Genomic DNA, 12,788 nt, shown 5'->3' with positions numbered 1-12,788 from the left:
AGAACAGTATATTTAGAGAAATGGAAGAGAACAATGAAAGAGTCTCAGTAAACTTCAGCAGCGAAGTTGGTAGTGGGAAGTCTCTGTCTCTTTTCAATGTAAGCCATAGGGAACCAACCAGCTTTGCCTTTGCATTCTCCTTCTGCCCAACCACTTTCGCTCACCTGTGAGAATAATAAAAGACCAACACAAAGAGTTTGAATTTCATGCTCTAGTTATCAGAAAGAGTATAGTTCCTTGCTCTTAGTGGTAATCGTATGAACCTTTCTGACAACGACGTAGTCTCCTTTGTACAAGTCTAGTTCTTTCTCCGAAGCAGCGGAAAATGGATGAACCACCTGTCAAGAAAACAGATATGTTGTTTCTCTGACACAATGCGGTGATGTTGTTTTTCATATTTCGCAAGACAACTTACTTCAGCTAGAAAGTAGGATGTTTTCTCTGAGCTGTTCTCTGTTGGAATCGCAGGAGGAGCAGATTCTTTGTGTTGTTTCTCGGTTACCATCTAAGAAACACAAAACAATGTGAGTTTTTTTTCTTTTACGAGACTCAGATATGAAAAAAGATTCATCCATGACTAACCTCTGCTTCAATGTCACTGAGAACAGCAGCTATTCTTAGATGATAATTCTTTTCCCCTTCGACCTTAAGCAGAACAAGCGCCACATTGTTAACAAACAGTAATCAGGTAGAACACGGATAACCGTAAGTGTATTATGTGTAAAAAAAACATATACCATAGCCACAAGCCTCTGGAAAGTAAGTCTATGTTGCTGAGATTCAACAGCAGCCAACGCAGCAGTGGCTTCTTTACCTAAGACCGCCATGTTAGCTTTAAGCTCTTGCATCTTGGCTTCCGCTAGTTGAAGCTTTGCCACGTTTTCTGGAATGGGAGCTTCTCTTACACGCACTTGCCTTCTAGATACTTCCGCTGCCTGTTTTGCTTCTTAAAATTTTAAACTCACTTTTACAATACAGCCAAACACAATCATAGATTTTAAAGAAGGGTTACATGAGTCTCAGCTTCTTGTCTCATGCGGCTGTAACGTTGAGCTAAATGACGAGCATCTTCAAGAGGAGAACCGACAACCATAGCTCTCAGAGGATCCAAAACCTTAAAAGAGAGAAGTTTCCGTACGTTACCTTCTAGATTTAGTATACAAAGATCAAAACAGATAAAATACCTGAGAGGACAAAAGCTTGTTAAAGTCTTCTTGTTCTTTCTCAACATGTTTCCTAGCATCACCGTATATAGCTGCAGCCTTGGCTAGAATATTCTCATCGATGTTCTGACTGTTTTCTGTTCCATATTTACAACAGTCTTCAGCCAACTTGGTTCCTGACATGTTTAAGATTACATTTAGTTTTTTTTTTTTGAAAACACCCTCAAAAATGTAGTCACAATCAAAGCCAAGGCCTAACAACAAACACTTCTAAAAAGTACCTGCTTCAATGTGTCTAAGCCCAATGGAAGTAAATGTCTCAGCTGCTTTAATAACCTCTCTCTGGAACTCCTGTAAGCGACAATACTCTTGAAGATCAAACAAACAATCAGAGCTCATAATAACAAAGCAAGAACAAGAAAGTCAAAATTAAACCTTAGCAGAACGAGTAGAGCGGTAAAGCTTCTCGAGCTGATGATGCCTTTGCATTTCGAGCTCATCAATCACCATTACGTCTGAGCTTTCGTAGCCTGTCCCACTGAATTGCTTTATCACAGCCTACGTTACCCCCAATCACCCACGCACACACACACACAAATCATCACCAATGTTGTGTAATAAGCAAAAACAAGTTTCTATAATACCAACACCTAAGCAGATTTTCTCCAAATTAGGAGATTCCGACATCGTATTAAACTCGAGATTCGGTGAATCAGTAGGATGGATGTTATTACCAGTTGTTGCTTAGCGACTTGGTCTCTGAGCTTACTCGCTTGTCTTCTAAACGCATCCATTTGTCACTTCTCCTGAGAATATACGAAAGAATAGGGTTTCGAGCGAGAGACAGAGAGTGTGTGTAGGAAGTCTCACTTCGATCGGACCAGTTTAGAAACTGACAAAACAGATCAGATCTGATTCAGAGATGGTAGAAATGTATGTTCTACTTCGTCACTAATCTCTAATCCACGCTCACAGAGCCTGGTTGGGTCGGGTCGGATAAAAGGTCCGCGAGAATGGTTACATTGAATTTAACATCTGAAATTGAACCGAACGAGACGGTTTAGTCCGGTTAAAATGATTGTTCGCGAGTCACTATTAGGCCTTATCATTAATTTATCTAAGCTCGTTTGCATAAATAATTTCAATTTTTATAGGTGTTAACGAAATATATGACATGGCCAGCTCACAACCACTTGTCTATTGTCCCCACTCCCCCTAAATCATTTATGTCATAACAATATACTTACCTAGTAATGATCTGAAAAGACAACCTATGTTTCTTTATTTTCTAGTTAGCATTGTTTTTTTTTTCAATATGTACCGACATTTACCAACTGCATTTTCAGTGAGATCATGTTTTTTTTTTCACAAAAAAAGTTAAACCCAGACCACTAATAGAACCAAACCTAACCCCCGGGTGGAAAGTGCAACCCACAGATAGATCCTCCAGTGAGATCATGTTCCTGAGATAAATTAATTTTGGCTCCACCTAATTGTTGTTGTTTTCTATTAAAAAAAATCATTGCAACAGAGGTAATGTTATCGTAACAGAGCCTCAATTTGTGTAAGTCGTCTTTATATAGTGGTATAAAACTTAGCATCTAAAACCGACGTTTACACCTTTGGCTTGGGCTATCTGATCCGGAAGGACATCTGTCTTAGTTTTTAGTTATTGCAATGTTTACAAAAAATCTCTTAACCATTGTGTTTTCATTGGTTACATCAATTGAAATGACTTGAGATCTGAAAAACGGACCAAACACGGGTAACAAATGAAACAAACGCGGAAACAAATTAATAAAAAACAAAAACAGTAATGAGTGTGATTTGGCAGTAAATGTGAAGTAAATGTATATAAGTAAAATCACACAGAACTTTCCCACTTCTACCATTTTGAGTTTCGAAACTTTACGGCTCCCAACTTGTACATTTACCGCGAGAGAGAGAGAGAAAAGGGAAGAGACAAGCCAGGATCCGCCATAGCTGTACAGATCCCCACCATCCAAAAGGAAACCCTAATCATGCCTCCAGGTGCTAAGAAAAGGAAAGCTGCAAAGAAAAAGCAGCAACAACAACAAGAAGCATCTTCTACTCAAACCAATCTCATACCCACCAATCATGGTGAAGTTATCATCCCACTACTTAGTACCTACCCTTCTCTTTTGCTTTTTTATTATTGTCTATCTGTTTGTCTCTCTGTATCTCAATTATTCAATCTCTACTACACGTTTAGGCAACCTTTCTTGTTTGTCGAGGATGAGTCTCTTCTCTATATATATATATAGATCCTTCAAAGTTTGGATTTTTATTGCTGTGCTCACTGATCCAACCAAATGGGTATCTACTTTTATTCAGTTTCTTATAGTTTTCTATGTCAGATTCATGATTATTATTGAAAGTTTGTATCTTTTTGCTCATTTATGTGGATCTCTGATGGTTCTTGATTTGGTTTGGAACAGTCACTAAGTCCTTCTTTGTTCTGTAATTTTATTATTGTTTTGCCTACTCTGAAACTGATTTGATTTGTTAAACCGGTGTTTTAGATTCGAGCGAAGAAGATTCTGTCAGAAGTACCGACAAGGACTCTGATGAGCGGATAGAGATCGCTGATTCAAGCCGTGATCATGACAAGAACTCTACCAGCAGCAGTAGTAGCAGCAGCAGCTCGGATGATGAATCTAGTGAAGTTAAGAAGAAGAAGAAGAAGGAGAGTGGTGAATCTGTCTCTGAAGCAATCACTGCTAATGTGATCGTAGAGAGTATCGGTTTGATGGATTCAGCTACTCCTAGTGATCCAAACACCGAAAAAGTGATTGAAATCGCGACTGTTGGTACAGTGGTCTCAGCCGAGAATGAGGAGAGTTCTTTGCCTAAACCAAACGAGATCACTGCTGAGGTTTCTCTTGCCTCTGATGAGGTTAAGCAGGCGTCTTCAAGTGCAACCACCGCTGTTAAAAAAGAAACTGAGGGAAAAGCTTCGTCTCTTGCTCCTGAAGTCAGCAAGGAGTCTGACGCTACTACCAGTTCTCATGAAGAAGAGGTGATCCTTTATTGTGTTAATCTATTTGATTTGGTTCACATTTTTATTGTGTTGCTTATGTTACCAAAAAAATAATAAAGACTATACTCAATATTCTCTCAGGGTTCCGTGGGACCAACACATGGAGTTGCGGAAAGAACCTCATGGTTAAGTTGTTGCGGCTTGTTTGATGTGGTCACAGGATCCAGTAGATAAACTCAGGTAACTTTGAGCGTGTAGCTCTATATAACATCAATAGCATTGTCAATTGAGCTGTGGGTGTAAACAGAAGTATCATGAGTTTGTTGACACTCTTGTTTCAAATCGCAGAAACAGAGTTTTCTTCATGAACTTAGAAGCTACAGAAGTGTTATCACAGCTAAGGATTCTCGGTTTTCTTATATCAAGGTTACCTGTGAAAATTCACAAACACACACATTGTCTTACTTCTAGTAGTCTTCAAGGCAGGCTTGTCTGTAGTTTTTCTGCTCTTTTATAAGTCCTTACAGGTTCTCTTCCCTTTTGCTCTGTACGATTCCTTGTCTGTTGTCGTTTTTTCTGTTCTCTCAGGTTGTGAGACTGTTGTTGGCCAATTAATGTATTGATTATTTCTCTAGGGATGAGCTAATACTATATTTTAATCTAACATTAGCGTTTCATAAGAAGTGTGTAAAGATTTCTGTAAAGCAAATACCAGACTCCAGAAAAAGATAAAAAAACTCTGGTCCAAGAACACTAAAGATTCAGAATGATCAAAATGTTGTTATTTCTGTTCATACATGAATGCCTCTAACAGGGCCAGAGACTTCCATATTCATATTCTTCTTATGAGCAAACTGAAAAGTTTCATAATCCTCAAAAAGAAAAAGATACAGAGCACAACAACCGGTTCAGTATAAATGGTTCTTAGACCGGTTCAATTGGATTAGTTCGTTGCCGGTTAAGATGAAATAATCAAATTAAATACTTTGCGCTGACCAATAATCCTAAAAGACATTTTGGTAGAAGACATGACCTCTGTGTTCCCCCGTTGTTTGGTCTCATCTTCTACTTCTTCTTCGGCGTCTATCTCTCTTCCCAACCGTCCTCCACTAAGGTTAGTTCCGTCTTGCTCTTATTAGTCCGAAAGTTTGAGAATTTTTGAAAGGTTTCTTGATTATGCATCAAAAGGTACGCCGTGCTTGGTGCTGGTTTTGCTGGAATCTCTGTTGCGTGGCACCTTCTTAAGGTACTTACATCTCATATCTCTCTAGTCTTGGTCCAAATTTAACATCTTTTTTGGCCAAATGTTTTTGTTCTTGGGCAGGACTGTCCAAAGGAGGTGAGTTTAAGTGTAGATGTATATGATGAGGTTGGCATAGGAGGTGGTGCTTCTGGAGTTTCTGGAGGGCTCCTCCACCCTTATTCTCCTAAAGGTAAAATTAAAAGTTTTCCGCCTTTTAGAATTTAGTGACAGTCTACTCTGATTCAACAGCAAAGAGTTTTTTTTTTTTTTTGAGTCGGTTAAAAGTTTAGTTTCATAAAAGACTCTTTTACACTTTAGGCAAGCTTCTTTGGCATGGTGCTGAGTGTTGGAGAGAGTGTTTAGAGCTCTTAAGTGTTGCCGAGACAGCAGCAGCTTCTTCTTCTTCTGATGCTGTGGAGAAGGGAGATTGTAACCAGGGTTTTGGAAATTTTATGGTTCGAAGAAGGTACAGTCTCACTAATTCATCAAACTTTGTACTTCGGATCATTCTGTTGTTGACTCTTAAAACTGACCAACTTCATCTTGCTGCAGGGGAATCTTGAGACCAGCAACAAATGCCAAGACTTTGAGTTTAATGACTGATGTAAGCTCTCTTTGGCTCAGATACACATTGATATTTTAACTGAAACCCGTTAGTTTTACTGTTTTTTTCTTATGTGTGCTATTAGAATGCTCGAAACTGCCTTGCCGGTTGTGTAGTTGAGACTATTGACAAAGATGCTGCCCAAAACCTTGTCCCCAATCTATGCTTGCCTTTGAACTCCGCCTTCTATCTCCCAGGAGCTATGAATGTTAATCCGCAGCGCTATCTCCAGGTTTGGATAGACATAACAAATACACTTCATGAGTTTATCTGTTTTTATGTTTACTGAGTCTTTTTCTCTCTCGTAGGCACTCTTTCAAGCATGCAAAAACTCAGCAAGGGAATCACTTGGAAGGACAAACATAACTTTGGTGAAGAGATCTATAGATGATGTGCTTGAACTTGAAGGTGAATTATTTTTTCTTAGGTTCTTATGCTCTTACTATTTGAAACAAGATTCTTATATCTTTAGCCATAAGCTGTATGAAAACATCCTAGTAGAGTATCTATGTTTCTAGTCCTTGAATGCCCACACAGTTAGAGAGTTGGTATGAACAGCTTTTGGGTTGTATCTGTAGGAGAATATGATGCTGTTGTAATATGTCTTGGATCCAAGCTAAACTTTCTTCCTCGGCTCACTGGAAAGCTCCCCTTAAGGACATGCCGTGGTGTCATTACTCATCTGCAGTTACACGAAAGTGTCAGGGGAAGTTACCCGGAAGGTGGACCTTCGATATTGTCAGATGCATGGCTCGCGGTTCAGGGACCACGTGACATACACATGGGATCCACATGGGAATGGCAGTCGAGAAACTATTCACCTGATGTCTCAGATGATGAAGCTTCAAAAGCTCTGGCCGAGCTGCTTCCAAAGGCGAGTGCAGTTTATCCAGACATAGACAAGTGGGAGTTTGCAGGAGCAAGGGCGGGTTTGAGAGCAATGCCACCTGTTACAAGCCATGGTTCACTACCGCTCTTGGGATGTATAGACCAGCTCATAGGTGCGACAGAAGGTGGATCTTGCAAGTTTTGGGTGTTTGGAGGGCTTGGATCAAGAGGACTACTCTATCATGGTTGGCTTGGGAAACTTATTGCTAAATCTGTTTTATGTTGTAATGAAGAACTATTACCTTCTGAACTCACTTCTTGGAAGATGAATAATAGAGTGAAAAGTTGAAACAAGTTCTGAATCATTTTCTTTCTATTAAAGTCATTAAACCAAAGAGCATAAGGCGTTTTGTAGCCAAGGTGAGGAGTTACAACTAATCAGATTCCAACTAACAATCAAGTTCACTTTGAAGCTCTAACAAAGCTTGAGAAAGCTGAGGAGTCATCTTGCAGAAGAAGTTGTGGGTTTCCTTGTTCAACAAGGCTTCCGCGATCAAGAACTAGGATACTGTCCAAATCAAGAACCGTCGAGATGCGGTGAGCAATGGTAATGACGGTTACGCCTTTGCACTCACTGGAGATGGCGTTGTGCAGTAGGGAAGCTGTGTAAACATCGATGTTGGCGGTGCATTCGTCAAGACATAGGATCTTAGATGACTTGAGCAGAGCACGTGCAAGGCAGAGAAGCTGTCTCTGCCCAACAGAGAAAGAATCCTTCACATTGGATTCTAACCCTCCTGCACTCTCTACCTCTGCTTTAACTTTACACTTCTCTAAAACCTCCCAGATTCTCCAGTCCTCACTCATCCCAAGAGGATCAAGGTTCTCCCTAAAAGAACCCAGCAACTTCTGTTAGTAAACTGTAACCAAGAACCTGATTGTTGAGTAAAAGCCCTCACCTCAATGATCCTTGAAACAGAAAAGGGCTTTGAGGAACAACAGCGAGGCGAGTACGAAGCTCTCTTACTGGAAGATGGTTTATGTTAACTCCATCAACCATTATCTCCCCACTACAAACAGGGTTAAGCCGGAGAAGTGCATTCAATATGGAAGATTTTCCAGCACCAGTTCTTCCAATAACTCCCACCTGATAACAACATTGTTCTTTCATGACACAACAAAACTCAAGTCTGCTTACAGACAATAGACATGTATCTATTTACCTGCATGCCTCCTTGGATTCTAAAAGAAATGTGGTTGAGTGCAGGAGGCAGAGTTGAGTTGTACCTCATTGTCACATTATGAAACTCAACCAATCCTTGAACTGGCCACTTACCGTTCAAAGATTGCTGACCGGAAACTTCTTCTTGTGGCACATCCATGTACTATTATTACACACAAGAGAGAATGGTTCATGTATTGGTAACACTAATATAATGCAACTAATCAGAATCATTACCTGGAGAACCCTTTCAACAGAAACCATTTCCTTTTCTGTTTCAGTAAAACTTGTTAAGAAACTTCCTAACAGAGAAACAAGTGGAGCTGCATAGGAGAGTGCCAATCCCACCTGTGAATTCAATTTATATATTTATATGCTTTCACTTTGCTATAAAAATTTATGTAAACTAAAGTTCCTCACCAGTCCAGGTGTACCAAAGCTGATTGGAAAGCTTCCCTGGGAGCCGATAACAGCCATTACAGCCACAAATAAAACAATCATTGCTCCTAAGAGCTGCACCATTTTATAAACTTAACACGAGTACAATGATGATCTTAAACTCAAAAAAGAAAGCTAGAGAAGCAGATTTTCTTTAAGTGTACCTGAAGACGCAAGGAGAGCCACAAGCTTGCAATGATCTCTGAGTAAGAAGTCCGCTGGTATAATGTCAAGTGCTCAATAAATCTAGCTACGAAATGCTCCTGTTACACATGGGAAATGAATCAATCATAACAACAGCAACTCCTCTGGAAGCAGAAATAAAAAGCTACCTCTGAGTTAAAAGCCCTTATAGTTGAGGATCCATCAAGTGTCTCGGTGAAAGATGCATAGATTGGTGATCTTGAAACACTGTCCAACCTTCGTAGCTCCCTTGATGTTGACCTGTAGAAGACCTGAATTTTTTTTTACATTTTAGTAAAAAAAAAACTATCAACTTTTCTCTTTAAAAAAAAAACAAATAATGAAGCAAAAGGTACCTGAAGCTTGCTGTATATATACCAAAATGGCAGAAGCAGAAGCAGGAACAGAACCTATATGCATATAACATTACTAATGTTAACAACTCCTTTCCAACAAAGACAGATGAATATATCACTTTTGAGGTTGTGAAGAAACCTGAACATAAGACAACACTAGAACAATCCCTAACAAGCCAACAAAATTTGCTAGAAGAATGTTGAGGATGAACGGGAGAGAGTCATCGATTGTATATAGATCAGAGGAGAACCTGAAGAGATGAACCAAAGAAAAAACGAGGTTAAGATGAAGAACACTGTTTATACACAATCCAAAGATTTATTTCTTTCTTGTGTCTAACCTGTTGAGTATCCTTCCACTTGGTGTCTGATCAAAGAACTGTGTAGGTGCATTTATAAGCTTACAGATTAATGCACTATGAACACGTACTGCTGCTTTTAGTCCTCCATATGCAAACGAGAATGCTCTCACCAATGTTAGTATTGAGTTAATGATGCAAAAGATACAGAGAACCATCTGCAAGATTAGTAGTAACTTTAAACTCAATAAACTCAGAGAAACAGAGTTATAAGTCTCATGTTTTTTTTTGTTGTCAGTACCAGATAAAACGAGGTTGAGTGATGTGTGACTCCTCTTCCAGTCTTATCAACCCAATATGACAACCACAAATCATTCCCATTACGGGAAGCTTGCATCAGAACCGCTGAAACCAATATCACAATCGTAACGAACCAACCAGAGAACACAGCATAGCTCCTGCAAAAGAACAGAGAACAGGTTTACTTACTTGATACACAAGCAATCAAAATGAACAATGGTTAAAGACACATTGTTTAACCTATAAACCGCTACTTCAACTCGGCCTTCTTTTCTCTCTTCCACTTTGACAGTATCTGCAGCTTCGCTACTAACTTCATCTACATCATCTTTCTTGATAGAAAAAGATTCTTTTCTTTTGTTAGTCAAGTGCTTTGAGGATGACATATCAAACTCATTGGATGAAGACAAAGATGGGAAGATGGCTTTAGGCATGTCGGTAACAGTTCCAAACCATTTCACTTCTCCTTTGTCCATCACAACAACCATATCTGCACAATATATCGCCTGTCGTAACAAAAAGAGTGAGTGGAGCAAAACAGCATACATGGAATCTTGATAACTTTTCACTTGTGAGAAAGAGAGATTTGAAACGAGAGTTGAAACGTTACCTGAACGCTGTGAGTGCACATAATGCGAGTCTTTTTGTTCAACAGAGGACCCAAAAGTGCTTTTTGCAAGATACAACAGCCTACTTGTGAATCAACTGCACTTAGTACATCATCAAGCAGATACAAGTCTGAACCATGATAAACAGCTCTGTTGATTATGCAAAAAAAATCATTAGAAACACAACACTCAATATGTGGATGGTGAAAGAGGAGATGAGAGAAAGTAAAAACCTGGCCAAAGCAAGCCGAGCTCTCTGTCCTCCAGATAAGTTTAATCCTTTATCGCCTATAAATGCCATGTCACCTCCGACCATAAGTGAAATATCCACATCTAGTGCGCAAGCACTAAGTGTGTCCAGATACCTAGTTCAACAATGTTACAGGATAAAATACACCAGCAAGTAGCTTTGTGATTCTATGTAAACTCAACCAATGTAATTACTTAAACCTTTTGGAGTCAAAAGTCTTCTCAAATAATATGTTTTCACGTACAGTTCCAGATAATATCCATGGGACCTAGCAGTTGAATGAGATTGAACGTAAAGACTTCTCAAAATTGAAACCTAAACAAAAAGAATCAAACAAAGTGTGTGATCAGTTTACAAACCTGCGGAACGTATGCAACAGATCCATTTAGTAGTATTGATCCATGAACACACTGCATTTCGCCTAATAGTGAATTCAACAATGATGTTTTACCTGAACCAACCTGAAATTGATGGAAAACACACATAAGAGACAGATAAACCTAATCATAGATGAATGATACAACAAAGGTGGGGACGAGTTTTATACCTCACCGATAACTGCAACAAATGATCCCTTTGGCACTTTTAGGCTTAAATGTTTTATTGTCAAGCTATGTTCCTCATCAACGTTACTTGACCAAACACAAGATGCATCTTCTACAAACACAGATAAGTCTTCAGGGATCAAGCCAGAATCTGTAGATGAATCTTTATTGTGCTCCACACAACGCAGAAACTTGCTGACACGCCTGGTTGATATAAAGGCCTTGTGACAAGGTAACAAAAAAACATTAACAAAATGGTACATGAAAATGCAAGTTTCAGGATCCAACAAGGTGGAAAGATGAGCTTACATCAATCAGGCCATTGATGACCCATGGAAACGAGTTTAATGGAGAGATTAAACTATTAAACAGAGCAAGACAAGTAAAAACCTGAAAAGAAAAAAAAGCAATTCAAGTATCAGATTACCATGTCAAGTCTATCTACTTATATATATTCAAGAAAATACCGTTGCTGCATCAAGTTGATGACCCATCAGTGCAAAGAGACCAAACGTGCAAAGAGAAAACAGAGTTGGTGTCGTTGCCCAAAAGAAAACACACCAAGCATCCAAATACTTCCTTGTCTGTAAAAAAAAACACAGACTTAACTTCTAATACAAAAAAAAAAACTTGGAGACAAGAGAAAATTTTCTGTTCATTAGAGATTTGAGAACAAAACCGCTAAGTGAGTAACTTCGGTGGCTCTTGTCTCCTTTAACCAATCAGCAAACCAGTTATCCCATCCATACATTTTCAGTGTCCGGATGTTTGTTAGAAGCTCTCCTGTCTTTCTAATCCTGATACATACCAAAACCATCACATGATTGATTACACTTTAAGAAACCTACAGTTGACAGAACTAAAACATTAAGACATCATACCTCTCATCTTTTAGTTTCATCATTTTCTCAGTTGCAGACGCAATCAACACAGATATCCATTTATTCACTGTCAAATATTAATATGAGAAAAGAGGACACTCTAGATATAAGACATTGTAATGTTAAGATATTACCTGGTATCAGTAAGATGGTGATTGCAAGTCCAGACAGAAAAGCAAACTTGACTTGAGTATACAAAAGATACAAAGCTATCCCAATTTGCAAAGGCAGGCTGAAAAAATTGAAAGAATGAGCATTATACTTGTACTCAGTAACACATTCATTGTTTAACAAGCAGATGGTTTGTTACCTCCACATATCATGTAAACTGTTACACAAGTTTACAATGCGGTCAGCATCTACAGACATAAATGTTTGAATCTCTCCCTCAGAAAATCCTAACCGGCTCGCTGTGTTCACCCACAAACACTGCATACCAGAGAACCAACATGTTTGATACACTTTAAGAAGCATATATTATAAACAAATTACCTTGTTGTTTGATAATAACTAGTTCACTTTTTCACATGTTTTTTACCTTCCTGTAGATGACACTCATTATACTAGATCTGAGCTTCAGTTTAAGCTTTGAAAGTCTACATGTGTATTGTGTATCAAGAAAAGACCTACAATACATGAATCATACATTAGAAGTTCCTATTGATCTATTGTCAACACTTTCAAACACAATCAGCATTGTATATTTACTTAAAGATAGATGTGAGGCCCAAGGAGATAGCCAGGTAATATCCAACTGAACTTCCTGAACCTGAGTGTCCAATATTTCATCAGTGATCATATTATATTTATATAACCACATCTGTATGAAGAATCTAGACCTTTTTCAAGATATTTGATAAGTCTGTT

At 38.7% G+C, this 12,788-nt stretch overlaps 4 protein-coding genes across 6 annotated transcripts; 2 read left to right on the top strand and 2 right to left on the bottom strand.

Annotated features, from left to right (window-relative positions):
- Positions 1 to 6: 6 nt before the first annotated feature.
- LOC130506218 (SH3 domain-containing protein 3) lies at positions 7 to 2,154 on the bottom strand. Its single transcript, XM_057000849.1, has 10 exons — positions 1,898 to 2,154; positions 1,599 to 1,721; positions 1,445 to 1,514; positions 1,185 to 1,339; positions 1,013 to 1,114; positions 738 to 935; positions 583 to 645; positions 416 to 505; positions 264 to 338; positions 7 to 164 (listed from the first exon to the last, which is right to left on the bottom strand). Exons 1-10 carry the CDS (start codon positions 1,955 to 1,957, stop codon positions 45 to 47), a joined length of 1,056 nt encoding a protein of 351 aa, XP_056856829.1. The 5' UTR covers positions 1,958 to 2,154; the 3' UTR covers positions 7 to 44.
- Positions 2,155 to 3,048: 894 nt separating this feature from the next.
- On the top strand, positions 3,049 to 4,798 carry LOC108848370 (suppressor protein SRP40). Of its 3 annotated transcripts, none has more exons than XM_018621716.2 (4): positions 3,049 to 3,308; positions 3,707 to 4,203; positions 4,306 to 4,404; positions 4,513 to 4,798. In XM_018621716.2, exons 1-3 carry the CDS (start codon positions 3,185 to 3,187, stop codon positions 4,396 to 4,398), a joined length of 714 nt encoding a protein of 237 aa, XP_018477218.1. In that variant the 5' UTR covers positions 3,049 to 3,184; the 3' UTR covers positions 4,399 to 4,404; positions 4,513 to 4,798. The 3 variants fall into 3 exon arrangements, with proteins under 3 accessions (XP_018477218.1, XP_018477219.1, XP_018477220.1); XM_018621717.2 differs by having other exon boundaries at positions 3,050 to 3,284; XM_018621718.2 differs by lacking the exon at positions 3,049 to 3,308 and adding an exon at positions 3,326 to 3,500.
- Positions 4,799 to 5,131: 333 nt separating this feature from the next.
- LOC130506217 (uncharacterized) lies at positions 5,132 to 7,193 on the top strand. The gene is made up of 8 exons (XM_057000848.1): positions 5,132 to 5,278; positions 5,353 to 5,410; positions 5,489 to 5,597; positions 5,726 to 5,873; positions 5,960 to 6,011; positions 6,097 to 6,243; positions 6,320 to 6,419; positions 6,590 to 7,193. The coding sequence occupies exons 1-8, from the start codon at positions 5,193 to 5,195 to the stop codon at positions 7,186 to 7,188; spliced, it is 1,299 nt and encodes a 432-aa protein (XP_056856828.1). The 5' UTR covers positions 5,132 to 5,192; the 3' UTR covers positions 7,189 to 7,193.
- Positions 7,178 to 12,782, bottom strand: LOC130506216 (ABC transporter C family member 13-like; the record flags this gene model as incomplete). The annotated part of the gene is made up of 26 exons (XM_057000847.1): positions 7,178 to 7,728; positions 7,799 to 7,986; positions 8,063 to 8,224; positions 8,299 to 8,409; positions 8,482 to 8,574; positions 8,664 to 8,762; positions 8,832 to 8,954; positions 9,039 to 9,092; positions 9,178 to 9,289; positions 9,380 to 9,555; positions 9,639 to 9,795; positions 9,878 to 10,143; positions 10,248 to 10,395; positions 10,479 to 10,610; positions 10,696 to 10,763; positions 10,855 to 10,956; positions 11,043 to 11,261; positions 11,350 to 11,430; positions 11,508 to 11,624; positions 11,720 to 11,837; positions 11,922 to 11,988; positions 12,056 to 12,153; positions 12,232 to 12,350; positions 12,460 to 12,547; positions 12,630 to 12,690; positions 12,761 to 12,782. Coding segments are annotated over 26 exons (3,408 nt in total), but the record flags the coding sequence as incomplete, so codon positions are not given.
- Between the last annotated feature and the right edge of the window lie 6 nt (positions 12,783 to 12,788).

The sequence above is a fragment of the Raphanus sativus genome, unplaced genomic scaffold, assembly GCF_000801105.2.
Source record: "Raphanus sativus cultivar WK10039 unplaced genomic scaffold, ASM80110v3 Scaffold3001, whole genome shotgun sequence".
Classification (NCBI taxonomy): domain Eukaryota; kingdom Viridiplantae; phylum Streptophyta; class Magnoliopsida; order Brassicales; family Brassicaceae; genus Raphanus; species Raphanus sativus.
Note: the sequence above shows the minus strand (reverse complement) of the source record. Positions and strands in the feature narration are given on the sequence as shown.